The following is a 23,769-nucleotide window of genomic DNA, read 5'->3' on the forward strand; positions in this document are numbered from 1 at the left end:
CTGTGGTCTCTCCATGGAGGGTCTCTCCCTCTCCGTCCTGCTGCTCCGTCATCCCGTCGCGCCGGAAAAGGCAGAGCAGCGGAAAAAAAAGGAGGCGTTGCCCTCCAACAGCACCATCAGCTGCAAATTTATGCACAACAGTAAAAGCACTGCTGCTGCTGCTGCTGCTGCTGTTGCTGTTGCTGCTGCGGCCGTCCTGCAAAGCAAAAGAAAGGAGCACCAACAACAAGCTCCAGAGACCGGTGAGCCGCCTGGAGGGCTTCGGCAGCGGGCAGCCGGGTGCAGGAGCAGGCTGAGAAACCCGGACCGGTGACGGTAAGCACGTACCGAGAGCCCCCGTTAACGAGCCAGACAGCAGCAGCGGCGGCGGGGGCTAACGGGATGCTAGGAGGAGTAGCCTCCGGTGGATCCAGTGTTAACTGGTCTGAAACATGGAGGGTAGCTAGCTAACAGCCAGCCCAGTGTCTGACTATCAGATGATGCGTGCAGCTAAAGAGCTAAAGCCTTTTTTTTTTTAGGGTTAGGAGGCTGAAGCTAGCTGTGTGTGTGTGTGTGTGTGTGTGTGTGTGTGTGTGTGTGTGTGTGTGTGTGTGTGTGCGCGCGCGCGCGCGTGCACGCGTTACAGGGGGTAATAAAGATGCTGCAGGGATGAAATGGATACACCAGATTTAGGTGGGCCCAAACTTAGTCCACAGGTTAAACAAGTAAGAAGAAAAATGAAAGAAAAAAGTAAATAAATATTTGTTTATGTTTCTGGAAAATGAACAGAGTTGTTGATGAATAGGTGTGTGTGTGTGTGTGTGTGTGTGTGTGTGTGTGTGTGTGTGTGTGTGTGTGTGTGTGGGGGGGGTCAGTACTGTCCTCTTTTAATGATTGTTTTTATGTGTTCATAGTTGTTCTTTTCAAAAGCCTGTTGCACTTAAAAATAAAAATAAAACCAGTGAATTTCCCCCTAATACTTTCCTGTTGAACGTTTTGAATTCAGCCTTGAAAACACTAGACGAAATGAGAGTTTACTTGGAACACATAATGTGCAAAATAAGCGTTTCCGATTACATTGTTTTTGTGATCGTTGGGAGCCGATTGTGGATTTATTAAATACGACAAATTGTCATAAACATTGACGCGGGGAAAAAAACTGTTTAGAAACGCTGCAAAGAAGTTTTTAATTTTCTTTGGAGATTTTATTAATTGATTATTCAGGCATGCTTTTAATTTGGAATTTAAGTTGGGTTACGCTTGTGGTTTAACGTGCACAATACAGTTTTCTGTGTTCCAGTGGGGATTTCAGTGTCCAGTCTCCGTCTTTTTAAAGTATTTTCTGCAAGTGAACACGTTGTTTGTAAGTCACTGTGTTATTATGGTCAAATTTAAAGCTGTTGAAAGTATGTAAAGAAAACATCCGTCATCATCAACGTCAGTCTCCAAGTTCCCTATGTGTCAGTCAGTGTTAAGTAGTGAGTCAGTGTTGCACAGCGTCTCTTCTCAGTGAAGAGCATGTTTGTCAGGAACAGTGACGGGTGGTTTTTCATCAGCTGGGCTCTCCCAGAGAAAGTATTGTGTGTGTGTGTGTCTGTGTGTGTGTCTGTGTGTGTGTCTGTGTTTGACTGATGGACGCCTCCGCTGTCTCCTCAGCAGCCATGGAGACTGATGGAGAGCAGGGCCAGCAGGGGGCCTCGACCAATGGGAGCGCTGCATCTGGGACGAGCTCCCGCCCCTCTCCGATGAATTCTATGTCTCTGTATGAAAGACAGGCGGTGCAGGTAGGTGTGTGTGTGTGTGTAGGTGTGTGTTCAAATGCATTGATTATAGTTTACAGGCTTTCACTTTGTCCTGATTGGTGCTTTTTTTTTCTCCTTTTGACACTCAACAGTGTCCAAAAGGTGTAAAAAGAGAATTTTTTTCAAAACCATTTATGCTAAATTATGATCCTTTGAGTTTTGGCTGCATTAAGTGTTTCTCCTCCCTCCGTATGTTTATGTTTTCTCCACCTTGAGTTCACAGGTTAAAAAAAAAATACATTAAATGCATTAAATCCAATAAGGTATTACGGTTTTGACAGGTGTGCAACACATAAAATGATAAAATCAATGTTCTTTTTTTTCTTTTTCACTTTGGTATCTTTTTTTTTTTTTCTTGCTTATGCTGACTCAGCCAATCGGCTGTGTTGCCAATGATGTTAACAGCGGTCATATTTACTCATCAGCACAGTAAGCTTTAATAGGAGGGGGCTCTAGAGATCATACCTGCACCGAAGCCATCCAAGATTGTTAATCTTACACAATAATACATTTTAATCAATTGTATGTAGTGTTTATTAGCTGAACATGCATTTTTAACCCTCATTTATCTCTGTCTTTAATTAAAGAAGCAGACCTGATGTTGTTTTGTCAGCTGCTTGCTTCAGCAGCAAACAGGCGAGATGCTGCAGTTGTTGTCGTTGGTCATCATGATGCAGCGGTTTAGCTGTTAGTCTTGCGTTGCCAGACCTTCCTCCACAGCGCCGCGGAGGAGGGTCTGGCTAGTCCACACAGCATTCTGGGATTGGAGGCAAACGTGCTCTGGTTTATTGGCATTTCTTTAAACCAATCCCAATCGTCTTGGGCGGCGCCTCTGCTAAATAGCCTCGGGAAGGAACTTGTTTTGGTGGAACATGTGTACGTTCAAAAGTTGTCTTAGTTGTGCAACAGAAAACTCCGATTGGACAGATAGTCTAGCTAGCTGTCTGGATTTACCCTGCAGAGATCTGAGGAGCAGTTAACCATAGTCCTCACAAATTCACCGGAGTTTAAAATTCCAACACAAAGAAAACAGAAAAGGTAACGGATATCCGTCTGAAAAAATTTTCAGATTTTAAAAATGAGACTTCTGGAAGCTTTTGGCTGCTCGCATATATTAAAAACGTTACATTTTAAAAATGAAACGTATATTACAGTTGCCAAAAAATGTATGAATCTACTTCTAATAGGTTATTGAGAAAATGGAGACTGACGAGAAGTAATTCATTTATTTTTTTTAATATGGCATATAGTTTGTAGGAGCAAAAATCTGGTTAACGTCTGATTTGGTTTACGTTTCGTTGAATGTTGTAAATTCCTCATGAAACATACATGTAAGCTTTCACATGACAAAATCTGAATTTAGATTTTTATTTATTAATGATGAGTTGAGAATGTGTACATCTCTGTTGAGTTTAAAACAATACTTAAAATCTAAAATAATGAAGGGTTATGAAGTAATTTGGTGTTAATTTACTAGGATTGTACTCAAGTATTTAGTGTTATTTATTTTTTGTTGACTTTCTGGGTGATTCTATAGGAATTGTAGGAGAGGCAAAAATAAGCCTTGGCTTCAGCCTATTCCATTTTCGGGGTCAGCCCTATGTTCCCACATTTCTAAGATTTTTCTTAAAATTCGGCCGTTTCAACAGCTCTGTGTTCCCACATTTCAAAATTTTTTCTTAAAATTAGGCCCTATTTTCCCACAACCCAATGGTCCCACAGCCCTATGTTCCTACAATTCTAGGACATTTTCAAAATTAGGTCTTGTGTTCCTACATTTTCCTTCAATTTAAGCCCTATCCTCCCACAACATTTTTTTGGGTTAGGGGGATAAAATCTGATAAAATGTTATGAAAAAGGAAACATAGGGCCTAATTTTGGAAAGAAAATCTTAGAAATGTGGGAACTGTGGGAACATAGGGCCTAATTTTGAAAAAAAAAAAATCTTAGAAATGTGGGAACATAGGCACGCTCCCCCTTTTTCGGTTAGCTACGAGGGCAAATTGTGGGAAATAATTGTTTCTTTCATGTATGCTAACCAAAATAAAATTATTAATTACAAAATTACTCCTCATCATATTTGATTGTGAGCGGGGCTTGTTTGTGTATACATGAGGTCAGGAGATTGCAATTGTTTGTCTTTATACTTGATGATTTATGGTTAAGCCGATGATCTAGAGAGTGACTGAAACAGGGAGGTGAAGAAAGAGATTGAGTCGTGCTGCTGGGTTGATGGAGGCTCCTTGTCATTTTCCCAGGCTTCTGCCGCCCTGCACGGCCATCTGTCTTTGTCACCCTGCACACACTAATCCAGCCCGCCGCGCTCGCTTTCATCTCTCAACTTATGGCCGTACGAGCCTGCTCATACATCAGGCAGCTGGCAGGAGGCTTTTCACTCCGCTACAGCATCCCTCCCTCTGCCCTCGTTTCTCTTACTCCGCTTCTCTCTTTATTTTCATGGCACTGTACTAGGGTTGCACGATATTAATTAAATGTGATATCGATTATGAATATTGCAATATCGATATTCATTTCAATATTTTTAAACAATCAACTGACCGAACGGGTCCGACATGAATAAATAAATAAGGACCATGTCTATAGAACAGGACATGTTTTACTGGTTGGACAGTATAAAATATATAAATAAAGAGAACGGGACATGTTTTACTGGTTGGACAGTATAAAATATGTAAATAAAGAGAACAGGACATGTTTTACTGGTCGGACAGTATAAAATATATAAATAAAGAGAACAGGACATGTTTTACTGGTCGGACAGTATAAAATATATAAATAAAGAGAACAGGATATGTTTTACTGGTCGGACAGTATAAAATATATAAATAAAGAGAACAGGACATGTTCTACTGGTCGGACAGTATAAAATATATAAATAAAGAGAACAGGACATGTTCTACTGGTCGGACAGTATAAAATATATAAATAAAGAGAACAGGACATGTTCTACTGGTTGGACAGTATAAAATATATAAATAAAGAGAACAGGATATGTTTTACTGGTTGGACAGTATAAAATATATAAATAAAGAGAACAGGATATGTTTTACTGGTCGAACAGTATAAAATATGTAAATAAAGAGAACAGGACATGTTTTACTGGTTGGACAGTAGAAAATATATAAATAAAGAGAACAGGACATGTTTTACTGGTTGGACAGTATAAAATATATAAATAAAGAGAACAGGACATGTTTTACTGGTCGGACAGTATAAAATATATAAATAAAGAGAACAGGACATGTTCTACTGGTCGGACAGTATAAAATATATAAATAAAGAGAACAGGACATGTTTTACTGGTTGGACAGTATAAAATATATAAATAAAGAGAACAGGACATGTTCTACTGGTTGGACAGTATAAAATATATAAATAAAGAGAACAGGATATGTTTTACTGGTTGGACAGTATAAAATATATAAATAAAGAGAACAGGACACAACTTTTCTTTTGTCTCTGATTCGTTCCGTTTTGTTGTCTCCATCTATTTCTTCCCTCACACTGTCACTCTGTTGAAATATTCACACCCGTGGTACGCTCCATAGGGTTTGTCACGTAGTGGACCCGTGCGCTGACGTGCACTAACATGTGCCAGCGGCACGGTAACTGGCCAATGAAACATGATCATTACAGCGCTTCAAGCGGGCTCTAAATCAAACACAACTAAGCCACACAGCCAACGGACGGGACGCAGCGCTCCACGATATAAACAAAATATTGCATCTTATTGCGACGCTTTCGATATAATATTGCGCAACGTGATACCGTGATAACGATATTGAGTCAATATATCATGCACCCCTACGCTGCGCTTCCTTTTTCTTCCACTTCATTCAGGTTGTTTTCTCCTGCTTCTTTCCTCCTTCCCTCCCACGTCTTCTGCTGGTTGTCTGCCGTCACCTTCTCCGTCTCCCTTTCTCCGTCTCCCTTTCTCCGTCTCCCTTTCTCTTACATCATCCTTCAGTAAATCTTTCCTGCTTCTTCTCTAGGATTGGAGCATCGAGAACTGGTTCCAACTTGGAACCGTTAAAAAAAACAAAACAAAAAAAACATTCCAATGGAATTCTTTTTTTTTTTTTTTATTGGAATCGTTTGGAATATTTGGTTTCCAGTCCGATCATCGGTTCCAAATTTAACACAAGCAAGTTTTGGTTGCCATAAGCGGCCGCCGTACTTTCAGGCGCGTGTTGTTGTGTTGCAGCCACGGAGCACAGTAAGCGGCGCTCTAAAGTGTGGCTTTATTTTACGTTGGAAAAAACCCGTAAAACTGTAAATCATTATTGAATCGTCTCTGAATATCTGTGAAATAAGCATGTGACTCGTTTCAACTCCACCCCTCAAAGAATCGGAATCGAGAATCGATAAAAAACGCAATCGAAAAGAAGAATCGGAATTGGGAACAGAATTGTTAAAAACAAAAATGATGCCCAGCCCTATTCTTCTGTCTTTTCCTCATATCCTCCTGTCGTTGAAGTGGGAATTGTAACTAAAATACAGGCCTGAAATAAGGCCCTAAGGCCAGAGAAATCTGACTCCAATTACCTAATTCCCGCGCCTTCTTTAATCGGACTTAATGTTTACCAAAACACAAGGATCAATCTGAGACGATGAGTTCAGTTAAGCAATAAGGGTACAGCATAAGGGTTACAACGCAGCTGTGGGTTCACAAGACGGAGACTGAGTTTCCCTAGCAATCAGACATCAAGTCAGACCTGGTTCACCGAGTTGTCCTCCGAATGATGAGCCCCGATCTGCTCTCTCCCTCAAGCTTTTATCCATTCCTCATGGGGGGGGGGGGGTGTCTTCTTGTTTCTAGACAGAAACTGGTGTCTTCACAGACACACACGCACAATTTGTCGGGACCTTGTGGTGCAACTTCCTCGTCTGTTCTCGCAACCTTCAAACAATGCACCTCTATGCCATAAAAGCCTAAACCATTTTAGGACTTCATCAGAGGTCATGTTTAACCCCTTCCTCAATGACTAACGCGGCTCTTTTGCAACGAGCTCATACACACATTTTGTGAATAAAACATTTCTACGTCTATTTCTCTCTTCCTCTCGGTTTCTCTCTTGTCGCATGTTTGCTTAACAGCCCCATGATTGTTCTTTGGTCTCCTCTCGTCCTCCCTCCTCCAGGCCCTGCAGGCGTTACAGAGGCAGCCGAATGCAGCGCAGTACTTCCAGCAGCTGATGCTGCAACAGCAGATCAACAACGCCCAGCTGCAGAACCTGGCAGCCGTGCAACAGGTAAAGGTGTGTGTGTGTGTGTTATGCCATTTTAAAATAGCTTGAATATATGTCAAATTCTGTGCCAAGTCTATTTTTTATAAGTCAGGAGATTCACAAAGGAGCTTACAGAGACGGCAAAAAAAACATTAGAAAAAGTCAGAATGGAAGACAAAAAAGAAATAAGACTAACTTATGAATCTGGAATCACAGAACAAAATGAAATGGCAACATCCTTATTAACAAGGCCAACAGTTTATATATATATAATATCACATTTGCTGTGTCCATGTTCCAAATGGTGTGTTTGTGACCAAAACAAAGAGCCACGTTTAGCTGCAAACATCCCAATTTTGATTTTGTTTGGAGTAGACTGAAACATAAAGCTCTTCTCTTCTCTTCTCTTCTCTTCTCTTCTCTTCTCTTCTCTTCTCTTCTCTTCTCTTCTCTTCCTCTTTCTTTCAGGCTACTCTGGCTGCCAGTCGTCAGTCAAGTCCTTCCAGCAGCAGCTCTTCTCAGACCACCAGCACCACAGCTGTATGTACTGTTTTGTGTTTACACCAAAATGGCTGCTCTATGTCCCTTACAAAACGTAGCAAACTCAGTATCGCTGTAACATTTCCTCTCAGCTGACCCACCCCTATTTTTTTTTTAATAAAAGCTACATACTACACGTTGAAGTTGTTCATTATCGGTATCTTGTATTTGACAGGCCATTGTAACATCTGGATCTACAACCAGCAGCCGTCCTATGGGTTCCCCGGCAACATCCACAATCAGCCAATCGGTGCTGCTGAGTGGGACGGCAGGGGGCCAGGGACAAATGTACCTGAGGGTGAGTTTCATGCTAAAATGTTATTTCAAGCACATATTAAATAACTAGTGCCAGTGAGTGTGTGTGTTCAGTGTGGTGATGGCTTGTGGAAAGAAGCTGTTCCTGAGTCTTATTTGTCCTGGTCCTGATTGGCCTGCAGCTCCTGCCAGAGGGCAGCAGGTAGGGCGTAGGCAGGATGGGAGAAGTCTGTGATAATTGCCTTAGCCCTGCTGAGGCAGCGGGATGAATGGATGTCCTTCAGGGAGGGGAGGGGGCAGCCGATGATCCTCTGTGCGGTGTTGACCCATCTCTGGAGCTTCTTCCGTTCTGCCTCATTGCAGTGGGAGAACCACACCGTGATGCAGTACGTCAGGATGCTCTCGATGGCGGAGCGATAGATAGATAGATAGATAGATAGATAGATAGATAGATACTTTATTGATCCCCAAGGGTAAATTCAAGGTCCCAGTTGCTTAAAGACATTACACACAACATACATCATAAACAGGATGATAAAATAACAAATGAATAGTCTAATGAATAATATGGACAAGAGAAGATACTAAATAAAAAGTCCACATGAATGTACTAAGGGATGTGTAAGCATGAGACGCTTGCAGTGACGGGGCAGGTACTGACCCTGTGATTCGGTCTGCATGCTAAGGTGCTTTATGAGAGTGGGTGTCATGGTGGTGGTGCAAAGAAGTCCAATAGTGCAAGGATGAAGTCTAGAGACCAGCATTAAATATGGACAATATAAGAGAATAATGGAGACGTAGTAATATAAAAACTATATAGCAGTGCAAGGATAAAGTATTAAATTCAATATGGGCATTATAAGGGAATAAAGTAGACAGTAGGATAGACAAGAAGGTCACTAGGCTAGGTAGAAGGTCACTAGGCTAGGTGGCTAGGTAGAAGGTCACTAGGCTAGGTAGAAGGTCACTAGCAGCTCCTTGCCCACGTGGTTCTTCCTGAGCACTCTCAGGAAGGGCAGACACCCATACTGTGTCTCGAATCGCACACTTCTGTACTTACTTAATTACTTAATTTGCTATTTTGCATACATAGTGCGTTCACAATGACAAAGCATGGCCAAGTGCAGCACTACGAGTACCTGGATGCTACGCTCAAAATGGTCAAAACGTTGAGTGTGGAAACGTGGGACACTACTCGCCCTCAACGGTCGCCATCTTTGCTACGTAGCGGAAGCCACAGGACCACAAACGTATTTTTTAAACTTGTGAAAATGGCGGGCTAGGAAGCTTCAGCGGTGGCGATTGAAACCCTGAACTATACAAATGTAATTCATACAGGTGTTTTTTTTTTCTTCAGTAAGTTCCACTATACTGTAGTCAGATAGTGAGAAAACAAGCCGGTATATATGTTTTCGGGCGACAATAGGTGGTGGTAATGCTCTGCCCGGTTACAATTTACCGTTAAAAAGAAGATGACAAGTCATTTTCGGCCAGTGGATGACGAACCTGTCGAAATTTAGGCACTACCAAAATGAGTACACACTGTACACGGTGTACTACATGTAAATATACTCACGAATCCAATTACAGCATCCAATTACAAGTATCCAAATTGAGACACACCTCCAGCTTATACTTGACATTAGTTTCTTTGCGTTTGATAGCCGTCTTGTCGTCCTGCAGGTCAACCGCTCCCTGAGGGCCCCCATCTCCTCACAGCTCATCTTTATGCCCGGCAACACGGCAACCGCTGCCGTAGCAACCGTCACCCAGCAGCCTCACGCTCAGCAACAGCAGCCGGAAGTGACACCGACTTCCTCGTCCAGCAGCCAATCGGATAACGACCAGGTTTGTGGAATGAATGTGTTGGTGATTTGAGTACAAACTTTGTATCTTCCTTGCCACAGATTGCCTTTTTATCTCTTCTTCGTTCTCTCCTTCCTCGTCTCCAGGTTCAGAATCTAGCCATGCGAGGTATGTCCAGTCCCAAAGGCGTTGGTGTTAAGACTGAAGCCCCAGAGAGGAGTGACTCAGGTAGGGAGGAAAGGAAAGGCAACCTGAAAACCATATCAGGTTTATGAGGTTATAATATGTCGGTGTTGTGTTCGGGTGATGCAGGTTTAAGTGTCATAAGCCCTTATTTGCATTTGTAATAAAAGCGGAGGCTGTCGAGTAAAAATCCCACCGCAAATGACCTACCGTGGTTGTGTGATAATATTAGCGAGAATCGGCAAGTCTGTGATTCGGGGGTTGTATTGGCTGCGTTGGCAATTACAAATAGGTGATATGGAGTAAATCAGATATCACGATGTTCTTGACCAAATACCTCGATTTCGATATTGTGTATAAAATATCTTCAGACTTAGATTTTAGATAAATAATCATCAGTAATGTGACCATCATTTCTAAGTGGGGGAAAAGGCAAATAATAGAACAGCTAGAACAGGCTGGTAAGTTCAGAAAAGTACATCACTTTACTGTAATGCAGCTTTTAAAACTAGTAAAAGACTTCATAACGTTCCCATGGCAACAGGGTAAAATGGCTGCTCTTGTGTGAAGTAAAAGCAACATTTTTCAACTTTCTGCTAAGATATATCTGACTTTTTTGCAATGACAATGGGGGGGATTATGAAATCATGCAAGCCCCGCATATTTTGCGCAGAAATCGGCAATTTATGCGGCTAAAGTGTGGCGTATTTGAAAAAATGCGGGCCCCGCATAAATATGCGGACTTTGTCTGATTATGCGTTGAATTATGCGATCGCATAATCGCGTTTTTCTGGAGGGACTGACAAATGAAAGTTTTGACAGAGCCTTGACATCCTATGTGGGGGGGTGTGTCATTTGTTTTTTTCTGTCTTTTCAGCTGCTTTCTCCCTGGTCCAACCCTCCCACCAGTTAAACTCCCAGTCCCCCACTAAGCCAAGCCAGCCGCTGCACCAGCCGCCCCACATCAAAATCCCCACGTACCCTCAGCCCACCAACCTCAAAGCCCACCCTTCGTCCTCCGGTGCCTCCTCCTCGTCGTCCTCGTCCTCCATCCCTCTCTCCCAGCTTCTGCTTCACGGAACCCGGACCCTCACCACAGGGACCACAGCTCCCACAGCAGCGCACACTCTGGTCCTAGCGTCCAGCGCGGCGTCCCAGGCCCACGGCTATCCCGTCGGCACGGCGGCCATCAAACCAGCGGTCAACGCTCAGACCCTGGTGGTGCAGCCCCTGCAGAAGACCTCGCTCAGTGCGGAGAAATCCGGCCACGGCAACGGACCCATCCCCATCCAACCCAAGCTGCAGGGGCTCCGCCTGCCCCTCCAGCTGCCTTCTAGGAACCCCCCTCCCATCCTGCCTGCCCCACCGCCCGTCAGCAGCTCCGCTCAGCCCCCGCAGCCGCCGCCGCACATCCCTGTTCAGATTGTGGGTGCGAGGCAGAGCACGCTGGGAAACACCCAGGCTCTGGCTCTGGCCCGGGGGAACAGCTGCTGCCAGGACGGCGCCGCGGTCCTCAGCAGCTCGTCCAGCCTGCTCACCATGGTGGCGTCCATCGCGTCCAGGGAGGGCGGGGTCGTGGGCCGAGGGGTGGGGCTGAAGACGCTTCAGTCGCCCCAGGAGGCTCCCCCGTTGGCTCAGGTCTCTCAGGTGCATCCGCAGGCCAATCAAAGCTCTAGACAGGCTCAGAACGGACCGCTGGCCTCGAGCCCCGCCTCCTCCCAGGCCCCCACCGTTCCCTCTCCTCCCTCCTCGATGTCTCGCTCCTCCCTCTCCCTCCCCCTGGTGACGGAAGAGCAGAGAGGAGCGTCAGCCGTTGTGACCACCAATGGAGACTCATCGGGAAGTCGGACACCGCAGGTCAGCTGATTACTGATTACACTGTGTGTTGTTCAAAACATTGCTGATGTAGTTTAATTAAACAGTTTTCCCTCTTATTTTTAAGCCCTGGTGACTTTCGTCTAAATAAAGGTGACTCGACTCTACCTCTTCTTATGTACAGTGGCTCTGCTAAGTTTGTGAACCCATGCTAAAGTTGACTAAAAAGAGGAATAAAAAAAATCATCTTTTGGAAATTGATCTTAATGCCTTTATTAAAAAAATGAGGAAAAATCCAGTCTTTAAGGACACCAATTTTCTTTGTGAATGAATAATGTAACGTAATTAAATAAATGTTCTTCCTTAAAATACAGGGGGCATGCGTAAGTACACCCCTATGTTAAATTCCCATAGAGGCAGGCAGATGTTTATTTTTAAAGGCCAGTTATTTCATGGATCCAGGATACTATACATCCTGATAAAGTTCCCTTGGCCTTTGGAATTAAAATAGCCCCCACCCCCCCCATCATCACATACCCTTCACCATACCTAGAGATTGGCATGGTTTTATGTCAGTTAGCCTAATAGCTGGTTTGATTTGCATTGAGAGATGATTTTATGGAAAGTACCCCATGCCGATCTCTAGGAGTCTGATAAAAGTTCCCTGCTTAAATTTTTAAAAGACATTCTGCGTTAACTGCTCCTCCATCCATCCATCCATCTTCGTCCGATTATCCGGTGTTGGGTCGCTCCTGACCCGTGTAATTATTAGCTTTATAAAAGGGACCAACTGTTATGTTGTTTTTTAATCTGTCCATCTGTTTACACTGGTTTTTGTTTTAGGGAAAGCAATTGTCTGGGTCACTAAAAAGAAAATCTGACTCCAATTCAGCCAATGATGAAGATGGCCCCTCCCCTCCACGGCTCCAGCCAGTCAGAGATCATGCCTCAGCACTCCAGACCAATCCCATCGAAGCAGGTAACAAAATAGAAATGTCTCTTAAGTTTATGAATGTGAATGTAACACAATATTGACAATTTTCCTGCTCCTGTCTTTTCTCCCCCTCGGCCCCCCCCTCTACCCACCAACAGGCTCTGGTGCTCCACCTCCGGCCTCCTCCTCTCCCTCCCCAGTGCTGTCAGTGTCCCGTGGGGTCTGCCAGGGGGAGAGAGCTCCTCCCCCCCAAGCTGTGGTTAAACCCAACGTCCTTACACACCTCATTGAGGGCTTCGTCATCCAGGAAGGGGCAGAGCCTTTCCCTGTGAGTACATGGGATTTGTAGTTTCTAAAAGAGGAAGCGAAAGTCCCTCCCCTTCCGGTGGACCTCGTGGGACCTTGATTCGGAAACAAATATGTATGGCAGTGAATGAGGAGAGACAAATTATTTTTTTGATTCCCGCTTGAATTGAGCCGTGAATTACACACATGATGTTTGTCATTTTAAAAGATGATTTTCCAAGTGAAGAAAGTCTCATTTTGTTTGTAGGTTTGTCGTATGACCGCTTAGTTTTGTGTGAAACCGCTCTCACACAATATGCGTCACCTTGCTTGATGCTCGGCTTGCTCGCTAGCTAGCTAGCTTAGTGCTGTTCCACAACACAGGTAGTCTTGCATTGCCAGACCTTCCGGTTTATTGGCATTTCTTTGAACCAATCATAATCGTCTTGGGCGGTTGCTAAGCGCCGGATGGAGCCACGGTGCCGCTGCAAAATAGCCTTGGGAAGGAACTTGTTTTGGTGGAACATGTGTACGTTCAAAAGTTGTTTTAGTCGTGCGACAGAAAACTCAGATTGGACAGATAGTCTAGCTAGCTGTCTGGATTTACCCTGCAGAGATCTGAGGAGCAGTTAACCATAGTCCTCAGAAATCCACCGGAGTTTAGAATTACAACACAAAGAAAGCGGAAAGTAACGGGACATCCTGCCCAAAAAGAGGGGCATCCGGCGGAATTTCCGGCGGCACCGGAGCAAACCCGGAAGTGGAACTTCGTGGATATAGACTATAACACAAGTAACATTATCTTACCTGATGATGTGTTTTATACAGCAAAGTTGTATCAGCAGAGAAGCGAAAGAACTAGCAAGATCCGCTGCTCGTGTGAGTAACGTTACATCCCGGTACGAAACAGACAGACACCGTTTGCTTCAGCAAGACGTCATCCATGTGACTTTGAAGTGTGTAGTCTTTCTAATTACGTATTTTCACAGTCTTACTACTTGCAAAATTATCTTTCGAACATATGTGTAATCCATGGCTCAATGCAAATGGGATTTTTCCCCATTCACTATCATACATGTTTTTTTCCGAATTAAAGGAACACGCCGACTTATTGGGAATTTAGCTTATTCACCGTAACCCCCAGAGTTAGACAAGTCCATACATACCCTTCTCATCTCCGTGCGTGCTGTAAGGCTGTCTGACGTCTCCAGCGGCATCAGGCCAGGACAGAACAGGCAGGTGAATGGTTCCAGAAATCCTACTGCTCCGAATAAGTGACAAAATAACGCCAACATGTTCCTATTTACATGTTGTGATTTGTAGAGTCACAGCGTGTACACAAAACAACGTAACATGAGACACAGCCATCTTCTATCCGTAAACAAACCGGGAACTATATTCTCAGGCGGAAGAATATAGTACTTTGGCGGAATGATTTGCTTTGCAGCAAGCCTGTCTGAGAATATAGTTCCCGGTTTGTTTACGGATAGAAGATGGCTGTGTCTCATGTTACGTTTTTTTTTTGTACACGCTGTGACTATTTTGTCACTTTTGTCACAATTCGGAGCAGTAGGATTTCTGGAACCATTCACCTGCCTGTTCTGTGCTGGCCTGATGCCGCTGGAACCGTCAGACAGCCTTACAGCACGCACGGAGATGAGAAGGGTATGTATTGACTTGTCTAACTCTGGGGGTTACGGTGAATAAGCTAAATTCCCAATAAGTCGGCGTGTTCCTTTAAGGTCCCATAGTGGTCCACTGGAAGGGGAGGGGATTTGCCTCTCTATACCACTTACAAGCACAAGACTCATGTATGACACTGGGCTGATGGTCACCAACCTTTAGTTTTGTTGCTTTTTGTGTTTGATTGACAGGTGTGTGGTTCAGTAAAGGACTCTGCTGGTGAGGATTTAACTAACGACAGTCCGGACACTAACCAATCAGAGACTGTTACAGCAGCGACAGGTAACAGCCAAAGGGTAGAAAATTGCCTTTTTAACGGCAAGTTAGTTGGACAGAAGCTCTTTGAAATTTTTTGCAAGCCTCAAAATACACAGAAATTCTAATTTTAGCATCACACAAATATGAACAAACAGCTTTGTGGTTTAAGTATAAGGGCATAACATTATAGGTGTAGATTTGCAATTAAAGCTAATTAGGCTGCCCATGCTAATTTGTCAATTAACCTTGCCAAATATATTCAAAGGGATAGTTCTGATTAGGGGTTGTTGTAGGTACTTATCAATAGTCAGTGTATTACCCACAGTAGATGGCGGTCGGCACAGAGTACCGACACGGAAGCTAAGCAATGTACTGCTGTTGACAGAGGCTAGAGCCCGACCGATAAAGACTTTTTAAGGCCGATATCGATAAAAATATTTGGTGATTTAAAAATCTGATATTCCGATATATCGGCCGATATATATTTAAAAAAAATAATAATCCAGAAACGCGTAACAAAACATAACCAGATTTCCCTAACATCAAAATATATTAAAGTTCTGATAAATGTATAAAAATACAAACTTAAGATATGAAACTTAAAGGGTTAAACACGAGTGTTGCCAACGGGGACATTGTAGAGCAGAACACTCAGAACATTGTTGAAGGGTGTTTCGTCCGTTTTTATTTTATTTTTTAAATATTCGTTTATCGGCCATTATAAATGCAGATACCGATAGTTTTGAAAATGCCTAATATCGGCCGATAATATTGGATGTATTGGTCGGGCTCTAACAGAGGCAGCAGCTAAAGGTATTTTAGACATCTGAAAAAAAAATCAATAGCAGTTTAAGTGTACTGTTTAAGTGTACTTTTCCTTGACTTTGGTGAACACCAAAGTCACACAATAACACAAAAAAAACTAACCGATTGAGACAGCGGTAGAGCACCAACTCCTGTGTTCTGCGAGGTGAAATGGTTATGAACCCATGCTAAAGTTGACTAAAAAGAGGAATAAAAAAAAAATCATCTTTTGGAAATTGATCTTAATGCCTTAATTAAAAAAATTTGGAAAAATCCAACCTTTAAGGACACCAATTTTCTTTGTGAATGAATATAGTATTGTAAATAAATAAATAAATGTTCTTCCTTAAAATACAGGGGGCATAAGTAAGTACACCCCTATGTTAAATTCCCATAGAGGCAGGCAGATTTTTATTTTATGGATCCAGGATACTTTGCATCCTGATAAAGTTCCCTTGGCCTTTTGGAATTAAAATAGCCTCCCCCCCCACATCATCACATACCCTTCACCATACCTAACTTAAATGACTGTTTTTGCCAAAGGAGTCTGGTGGCTTTGAAGAGAGCAGAGGTAACGACTTCAGTTCCCCGTCATAAATATTCTAAATATAGCGTAACTGATATAGGTTCTTTTCTTTAGTATATGCGCCCCATATACTAAGGCTGAGTCCTTACCACAGCGGCCCGGGTTCGAGTCCGACCCGCAGCCCTTTGCTGCATGTTCCCGCCCCCTCTACCTCTCCACCCTTATCTGATATAAAACTGATATAGATATATTTTAGGTGAGCCTTTTTTAAGTGTCTAAAGTCTGTTAAGCTGCTGCTCCCGTCCACAGCAGGACAATGCTTATCTTCCGTGTCGGTACTCCTGTCTGCTTCTCCAAACTGTGGGCCGTGCCGACCGCCATTTACTGTAGCTAATACTCTATGACTATGAAAGAGTAGTTAATACAACCACAATTTAAAAAAGAATTCACACTATCCCTTTAACATAACATGGACACGGAGGACAGAAAAAAGACCTTCGTGTGAGCCCTGTTTGTCCGAGCTGGGCCACAGGAACGCAGGCAAGGTTTTGATTACAGCCTTGGAGCAGGGAGTTTCCCACCTCTGACAGCAGAACAGCACAGTGAAATATCATTATAGTCTTATCCCTTGTGTTGTCCTCAGGTCACATTTGACCCGCTTTCAAAGTTTTAAATATCAGAAATATGGGTTTCTTTCAACCAAATTGCCCCATAATGACATGGATGTAGGTATGTAACTTTACCGTTCTTCGCGGGCAAAATGAACGATTACTTTCATTGAATTTGGGGTGTTTTATTCAATTTTATAGCATTCGACAAAAACATTTAAATGGTTTCAAAACAGTATCCTGACTAAACGTTGACATTAACCAGTCTGTGATCCACTTAACAACGCCGAACGCCGTGCAACCAGTAACCAGTAAAATAGCTCCAACACAGCGTTCGTGATTCGACTGGTCATGACTGTTATCTAAGATGGTGGCCGCATATAAATATTAACGCTACTGTCTTTTATAATCTACCTTTTGTAATAAACTGTCTGTACACTTATAAAGTTCTCAATGCTTCGGTTTGCATGTAGGGACCCTCATTATACTACCTCTATATTTTGAGCCTTGTTCGTGTAGAAATAGTGATTTACCCTCTGCCCCGAAAGCTAGCTTTAGCAGCTAATCACCAGTTTGCGTTAGCTTGTTTCAAGCTAGAGACGCATTCGATTAGCATGAAAACAGATCCCAGAGAACGGTCGACTAGGTACACATATGTAATTAACCCCTAGGTTCATTTTGCGCCAGAATTGTCCTTTAGGCTATTTTAGCTTTTTTTTTACTAAAAAATGAGATAATATGTCATATAAATCAGATTCATTTTCAATATTGCCCCAGAAGGACAACAAGTTAATGGCCGACGGAAAAACCACACAAGGGTTACACCTTTTAAAGCTATGTGAATGCATTTGCATTTCTTTGTGTTTCTCTGGATTTTCTGATGTAGCATTACAGCAGCGCTACACATTTATTTATTTATTTATGTAAGAAATGGTTCGAAACGATATATTATTTACCACCTGCTCTGTTTTTTGTTTCCCTCCCTCAGTGCTGAAGTGTGAGTACTGTAAAAACTTTGCTCCTGCCAGCCAGTTCAGAGGCACCAAAAGGTTCTGCTCCATGTCTTGTGCCAAGAGGTACTTCAACATGCATGAAATATAATATATGCTGTGGAACCCATCTTAGAAAGAAAATACTGCACTGCTGAGAGCTGCAGCCACTTTAGTGTCCATCACATTTAATTTTACAACGATTAAAAATACAAAACTTCTCACAAATTGACAACCGAGAAGACTGTTTCTCTCAAAAAGTGTGTGCATTCTCCGGTGGCTACAGCTGTATATTACACAGCGTGTGTGTTTTCTGGTCCCTTTTATTTATTTTTTTATTATGTTGAATTCTGTGATGATAGTGCCACTTCATCCACTTTTGTCTACAAAAATGGCATGTAAACTGATGTCTGTTTTTCGTGTCAAATTTTAGTGCAGTGAGTCCTGTACATTTTTTTGCTCATTTTGAATTTGCTCCATATCGATATGTATTTATTATGCCGTACATGTTTCACTTTACAAACAATGCACTGTCTGCATTGTTTTGAACAGTATGCTGTCAGCATATGATTTTACATGTTCTGCTTCTGCTTTACATTTGTCCCTTTGCCCACTACATGCGTATAGGTTGTATACCACGTGTGGCGCAAAGAGATAAAAACTGTATGTGTTGCTCGTCTTGGCTTCAGTACCGTATATGTCACTCTTTGTCTACGATACAGTATGTATTGGTTCTCCAGGTACAACGTCAGCTTCAGGCAGCCCTTCTGCATGCGGCAGGGGCCAGATCACGCTCCGGATCAGGATCAAGGCCAAGGCCACCTCTCCAACTCCGACGAAGAGGGAGGGATTGCCAGGCGCAGGGTCCCCCGAAGGACGAGCTCAGAAATAGCAAGTGCCAAGATAGCAGGGCGACCCATACCTGTTAAGGTGAGAAGGAGCCGCACGTTTTCATAAGCCTCTTTCCGACCAAGTAGTTACAGGAACGTAGTTATAGGAACAGTCCGCTTCTAAACAGTTCTACGAACTACTCTGCCCCAACACCGGTTTTGCCATTTGCATTCACACTGGCCAAGTGGCCATAGGAACTGACCTTTTCTTATTATAATCACAGCCATCTAACCACCACTATGCGGAAAAGGGAAAAGGAAAAAGACCCTGCCCTGAAGTAGGAGCTGAAAGAGTTACAGGAACTGTGGCCAGAGGAATTTAATAATCCCCAAATTGGTCCAGTCGGAACAGGAGAAAAAAAAAGGGTTCCAGGAGCGTTATGTTCTAGGAACTGCAAAAATCCCTCCGGCGGGAAAGCAGCTATACATCGAAACCAAAAAAAAAAGGTTTTTCATTTTTAAGTTATGAAGGATCCACATACTTTTACATACAGATGTAGTAAAAAAAACCACATTGAAATACATCAAAAGAGCCACAGTTTGTGACTTAGAGAGTGAGCTGGGCAAATTCTGAGGTGGAAAGCAATTTATGGATCCATCGATAGCTGTCAGTTGTTCAAGTTAAGCCAGTCTGCCCCCTAGTGGCTAGGATTAGGCTCACAAACAAAGCAACTAACTTGGATCATTCTCTCACCTCTCCGTGATTCTGCCAATTGGGGGACTCTATTTCACTGATGACACACACACACACACACACACACACACACACACACACACACACACACACACACACACACACACACACACACACACACACACACACACACACACAGAGGGAGAGCTTGAGTAAAGGTAATCATTGTCACTTATCTCTTACATTCTCATGAATACAGAAATAGTTTGAAGACAAAAAAGTGCAAGTGACATTTGAGGTTAAGTTTAGCACGAACCTGCAGAGGACTTTGCATATTTGATACATGCGCACACACACACACACACACACACACACACACACACACACACACACACACACACACACACACACACACACACACACACACACACACACACACACACACAGTCAGACCAGGAAACAATCCAGTGCAACCACAGACTTCCACTGTCAACCAGTACGGCATTTTTTGACGCCTTGCTCACGGGTTCCCCCACCTCTCCCCCTGCACAGTGCCGTTCAGAGTCCAGCCATTCAGATGAGGAGTCCAGCGGAGAGGAGGATGAAGATGACCCCATGTCGCTCTCGCCCGCCTCCTCGGCCTCCTGCCACCAGCTGCCTCCTCCGCTCCCGACGGAGAGTTCTGCACCCAGCTGCCTGCCCGCTAGCCCCGCCCAGTGGAGTGCGGAGGACGTGTCGCAGTTCATTTCCTCACTACAAGGTTGGAAGATTTTCACAGTAAAAATACTGATACATCTGATTTGTGCATATTGCACTTCATTAGAAACTAAATGTTAAATTTCCTCCAACTGTGTCATTGGTCTCTGTTATTAATGCTTATTTTATGTTGCACTGGCTTCATATTTAAGTTAAAATGTTTTTGTTTTTTTAAAGATAATTTTTTGGGCTTTTCCGCCTTTTAATGGATAGGACAGCTAGGTGAGAAAGGGGAGAGAGAGAGAGGGGGAAGACACGCAGGAAATCGTCACAGGTCGGACTCAAACCCTGGACCTCTGCGTCGAGGCATAAACCTCTCAGTATATGTGCGCCAGCTCTACCCACTGAACCAACCCGGCCACATTATTGATGTTTTTTGATAGGAAACTGAATGTCTTTGGGTTTTGGGGTCAAAAATAGCACTATTTTCTTATTTTCTGATGTATTATTGCCTATTGGTCCTAAATGATCACGGAATAGAGAAAATAATTGACCGATTTAATCGATAATGTGATTAATAATAACTTGTTAGCCCTAGTTCTCTGCATTCTTTTTTTTGTAAATGTCTGCTCTTTTCATGCAGTCTGTATCTTTCCCACCTTTTTTGTTCCTCCATTTTACATTGACCTTATTGCTCTTTTCTTCCTTCTCTTTGTTTTCTATTTGCTGCCCTCCTTCCCGATTTCTCGTTTGTCCCCATTAATATTTCTCTTCCTCCCTCTTGGCAGGCTGCGAGGATCTCGCCTCCCAGTTCCTGTCGCAGGAGATTGACGGACAGGCCCTGCTGCTGCTGAAGGAGGAGCATCTCATGTCCACCATGAACATCAAGCTAGGTCCCGCCCTCAAGATCTGCGCCCACATTAACACCCTGAGAGACTGATGTCAGTGTTTCTATAAACCCACCGTGTTCAAAGTCAAGCCCTGGGCATTTACCCCCCAAACTCCTGTTCCGTACCCAGTTCAGATGTGAAACTGGTTCCAGAGCAGTCAGAGTCCTGCTGGGGGGTGTATAAGGTACAGTTCATTTTCAAGACAAAGCCAAGCTTCTTGAGCTCTACGTACATAGGGCTGCAGCACTTGAATGTGTTGTTGATTTCTCCACTCTGGAGCACATGTTCAAAGGTCCTACTTGCACAGGAGTGTTGTTAATTATTTGCAAAAATCACCAACTATGTTTTGGTGAAGATACATGTTCCCTAAAATGTTAAGTCTGCGCAAAACCAGTACTTGCAGTCAGAAATAGCTTTTACCAAGTGGTTTCATTTTGCTGTTTAGTTGCACGATTTCAGTCTTACGTCTGCATTGTGAAATGCAGAAATGAAGGTTTTGAATGTATTTTTAACGCTGAAGTCATTCTTGTTGTGTGATCAGCAAATAAACAAAACGTTAGATCCATAGTACTTGCACAATATTCCCACACGTTATGTACAAACAGTACACTGGGCTGCCCTTTCCACAGACCTCGACCTAGGCTGTGCTTATCTTATTTCAGTATTTTTATTTTTATATTTGATATTTCTGCTGAAGTTCAACAAAACCTTGAACAAACTGCAGTTCATTCATTGTATCCTATTGCACAGAAAAGTTTTTTTTTTTTTTTGACAGCTTTGCCCACTTGTTTCAAATACATTCATGATTCTTTTTTTTTCTCTTTTCTGTCTTTGAGAACAATGTTGGTTCTCATCTAGGCGAACACACGTGATTTTGATTACAACTCTTCTTATTTAAGCCACAGTCGGCAGAGCATTAGAACAGAAATGGAGTAAAAGACACGGAATTTAATTCAAATCCACCCAAAACTAATGTATCAGTCAGTCAAAAGCTTAAAAACTTTAGTATTTTTTAAAGGAAGCACTCGGATGATTTATAACTTCAATGTTATTTATGTAAAAACTGTTACTTTCAAAATTATAATCATTTTGTAAAAGAAAAAACAGAAAAAAAAAACCATTTTTAAATGGTGGCACTTTTATATTGGAAGTGGCCTATTCTACAGCTGACAGGGTACAGTTAAAGTACAGGGTACTGGCCGCAAAAAAATGGCGGACCAGAGTCCAAATCCAAACCCACATCCCTCGAGGTTCAGAGAGCATTTCATATTTCCAAGTGAGGCATAAAAAAATACTCAACGTTGCATATTGTTTTCTCACATCCCTACCTTACTTTTTACACACGGTGCACCTCAACATTTGATAAAACACTACCGTTTTTACATGAAGAGTTTTTTCACTCTATCTCTAGGGGATCCTGTCTTTTTACGTTCATTTTTTTAAGCGTTGGACTTTTTGTTGACTGCTCTTTTAAAAGGACTGTAATCTGCAAAAACCTGTTACTATTTTGTTCGGTCGGGCAGTTTCGAGATCACTTCTCTTCAAATAGTTCAACCAGCTGCTCCTGATCTAAACGCAAGTATGTGTGTAAGTGAAGGGTAACATCGCGGGCTTGATTTTGCGAAGTGACATACAGTTGTTTTTGTTTTTTTTTAATGTTGAAAACAGATGAAGAATGAAAGTAAGCAGCACATGTAAGCTGTTAAATAAGCTGTTCATTTTGAAGTATCTTTAGGCTACATTCATCAAGAAAAGCCAGGAGGTTCGTAAAGAAAATTAGGCTGGTAGCCACATGTGGACCTACGCTTAGGATGGATGAAAACAATAATCGATGAATGAGTGTGTGAATGAGGGGGAAAAAAAACTTCAACTATACTGTAATAAGTGTACAATTTGCCTTTTTATATTTAAATGCACATTTGTTTGCTGGACTGCCTTGTTTAAGCTTTTTACTGTAGGAGTTTTCTCATATTATCTCTCTGTGAACCTTGTGGCCTTTCTCGCTAGTCTCTACGATAGGTTTAGATGAGGATTGTCTGTTTTTTTTAACTGCTTTTCATATCATTCCTTGTTTTATATTAATAGTGCTTACGTTTTTTACTATTTGTTATTTCAAGCAATGACATCTGTTGCCTTTCCCTAGGAAAAAAAAAAAAAAGCGTGACTGAATTTGTAGCTACCTTGATCAAGGAAATTAGCTGTCTTCCTTATAGCTTTGTCACATAGCGTGTAACTACCAACAGTATTTACCTTTTCTAGCTAGCTATCTTTGGCTTTGTTGTTAGTGACTGTGGCTATTACAGCATTTTCTTTCGAAAAGGATAATAGTCTCTTTGATAGCTGTGTGTGTTTTGTATTTCATAGTCGTCCCCCCCGGATTTTGAAGGGTTTCAATCTGCAGATCCCTCGGCATATTGTGAAGACCAAAAAAATAAATAAAAAAAAAAGCACTTGTACTGCATTACAAGTGATGTGAGCCACAATTTCTTAGTGAAATCATTGCAGGTCTGTGGTGATATCCAGCATAACATTTGTTGACAAGCAGACCATTGGACCTTTGTTTATTCAATCATCGTTCTCCCAAAAAGTAGCACTTTTCTAATAAAATGACAGTGGATTCTACAAAACATTTTTTTTCTTTTTTTTTTTAATAACGAGGCTACTTCAGAATCAAAATGTGTTTGTTTGCAATAATCAGAAAAAACTGCAAAATCTTGGAGGGACTGAGTTTGACGAGGAGACGCTAACAATACTATCATGCAAATAAATAACCAAGGAACTGTTTTAAAACTGTGATGCCTGTTCTTTTATTTTTGATATGGGACTAAACTGACCTATGAAGGTAACCTAACCCTGAGGGATGATTGACTCTTTTATGGTGTTTTTTTTTATTTTTATTTGCGTGTCATACTTCGCATGGATTGCTTTCAGTACGCGCCATGA

At 42.4% G+C, this 23,769-nt stretch overlaps 1 protein-coding gene across 5 annotated transcripts; it reads left to right on the plus strand.

Annotated features, from left to right (window-relative positions):
* Nucleotides 1–23,610, plus strand: LOC120570845 (polyhomeotic-like protein 1). Of its 5 annotated transcripts, none has more exons than XM_039819431.1 (15): nucleotides 1–315; nucleotides 1,636–1,763; nucleotides 6,944–7,060; nucleotides 7,499–7,570; nucleotides 7,746–7,868; nucleotides 9,509–9,673; nucleotides 9,778–9,859; nucleotides 10,692–11,671; nucleotides 12,473–12,608; nucleotides 12,722–12,891; nucleotides 14,723–14,813; nucleotides 17,716–17,803; nucleotides 18,439–18,646; nucleotides 19,793–20,000; nucleotides 20,725–23,610. In XM_039819431.1, exons 2-15 carry the CDS (start codon nucleotides 1,641–1,643, stop codon nucleotides 20,874–20,876), a joined length of 2,715 nt encoding a protein of 904 aa, XP_039675365.1. In that variant the 5' UTR covers nucleotides 1–315; nucleotides 1,636–1,640; the 3' UTR covers nucleotides 20,877–23,610. The 5 variants fall into 5 exon arrangements, with proteins under 5 accessions (XP_039675365.1, XP_039675366.1, XP_039675368.1 ...); XM_039819432.1 differs by having other exon boundaries at nucleotides 1,639–1,763; XM_039819434.1 differs by having other exon boundaries at nucleotides 2–315; nucleotides 18,457–18,646.
* The last annotated feature ends 159 nt before the right edge of the window (nucleotides 23,611–23,769 follow it).

Source organism: Perca fluviatilis, chromosome 13 (assembly GCF_010015445.1).
Source record: "Perca fluviatilis chromosome 13, GENO_Pfluv_1.0, whole genome shotgun sequence".
Lineage (NCBI taxonomy): Eukaryota > Metazoa > Chordata > Actinopteri > Perciformes > Percidae > Perca > Perca fluviatilis.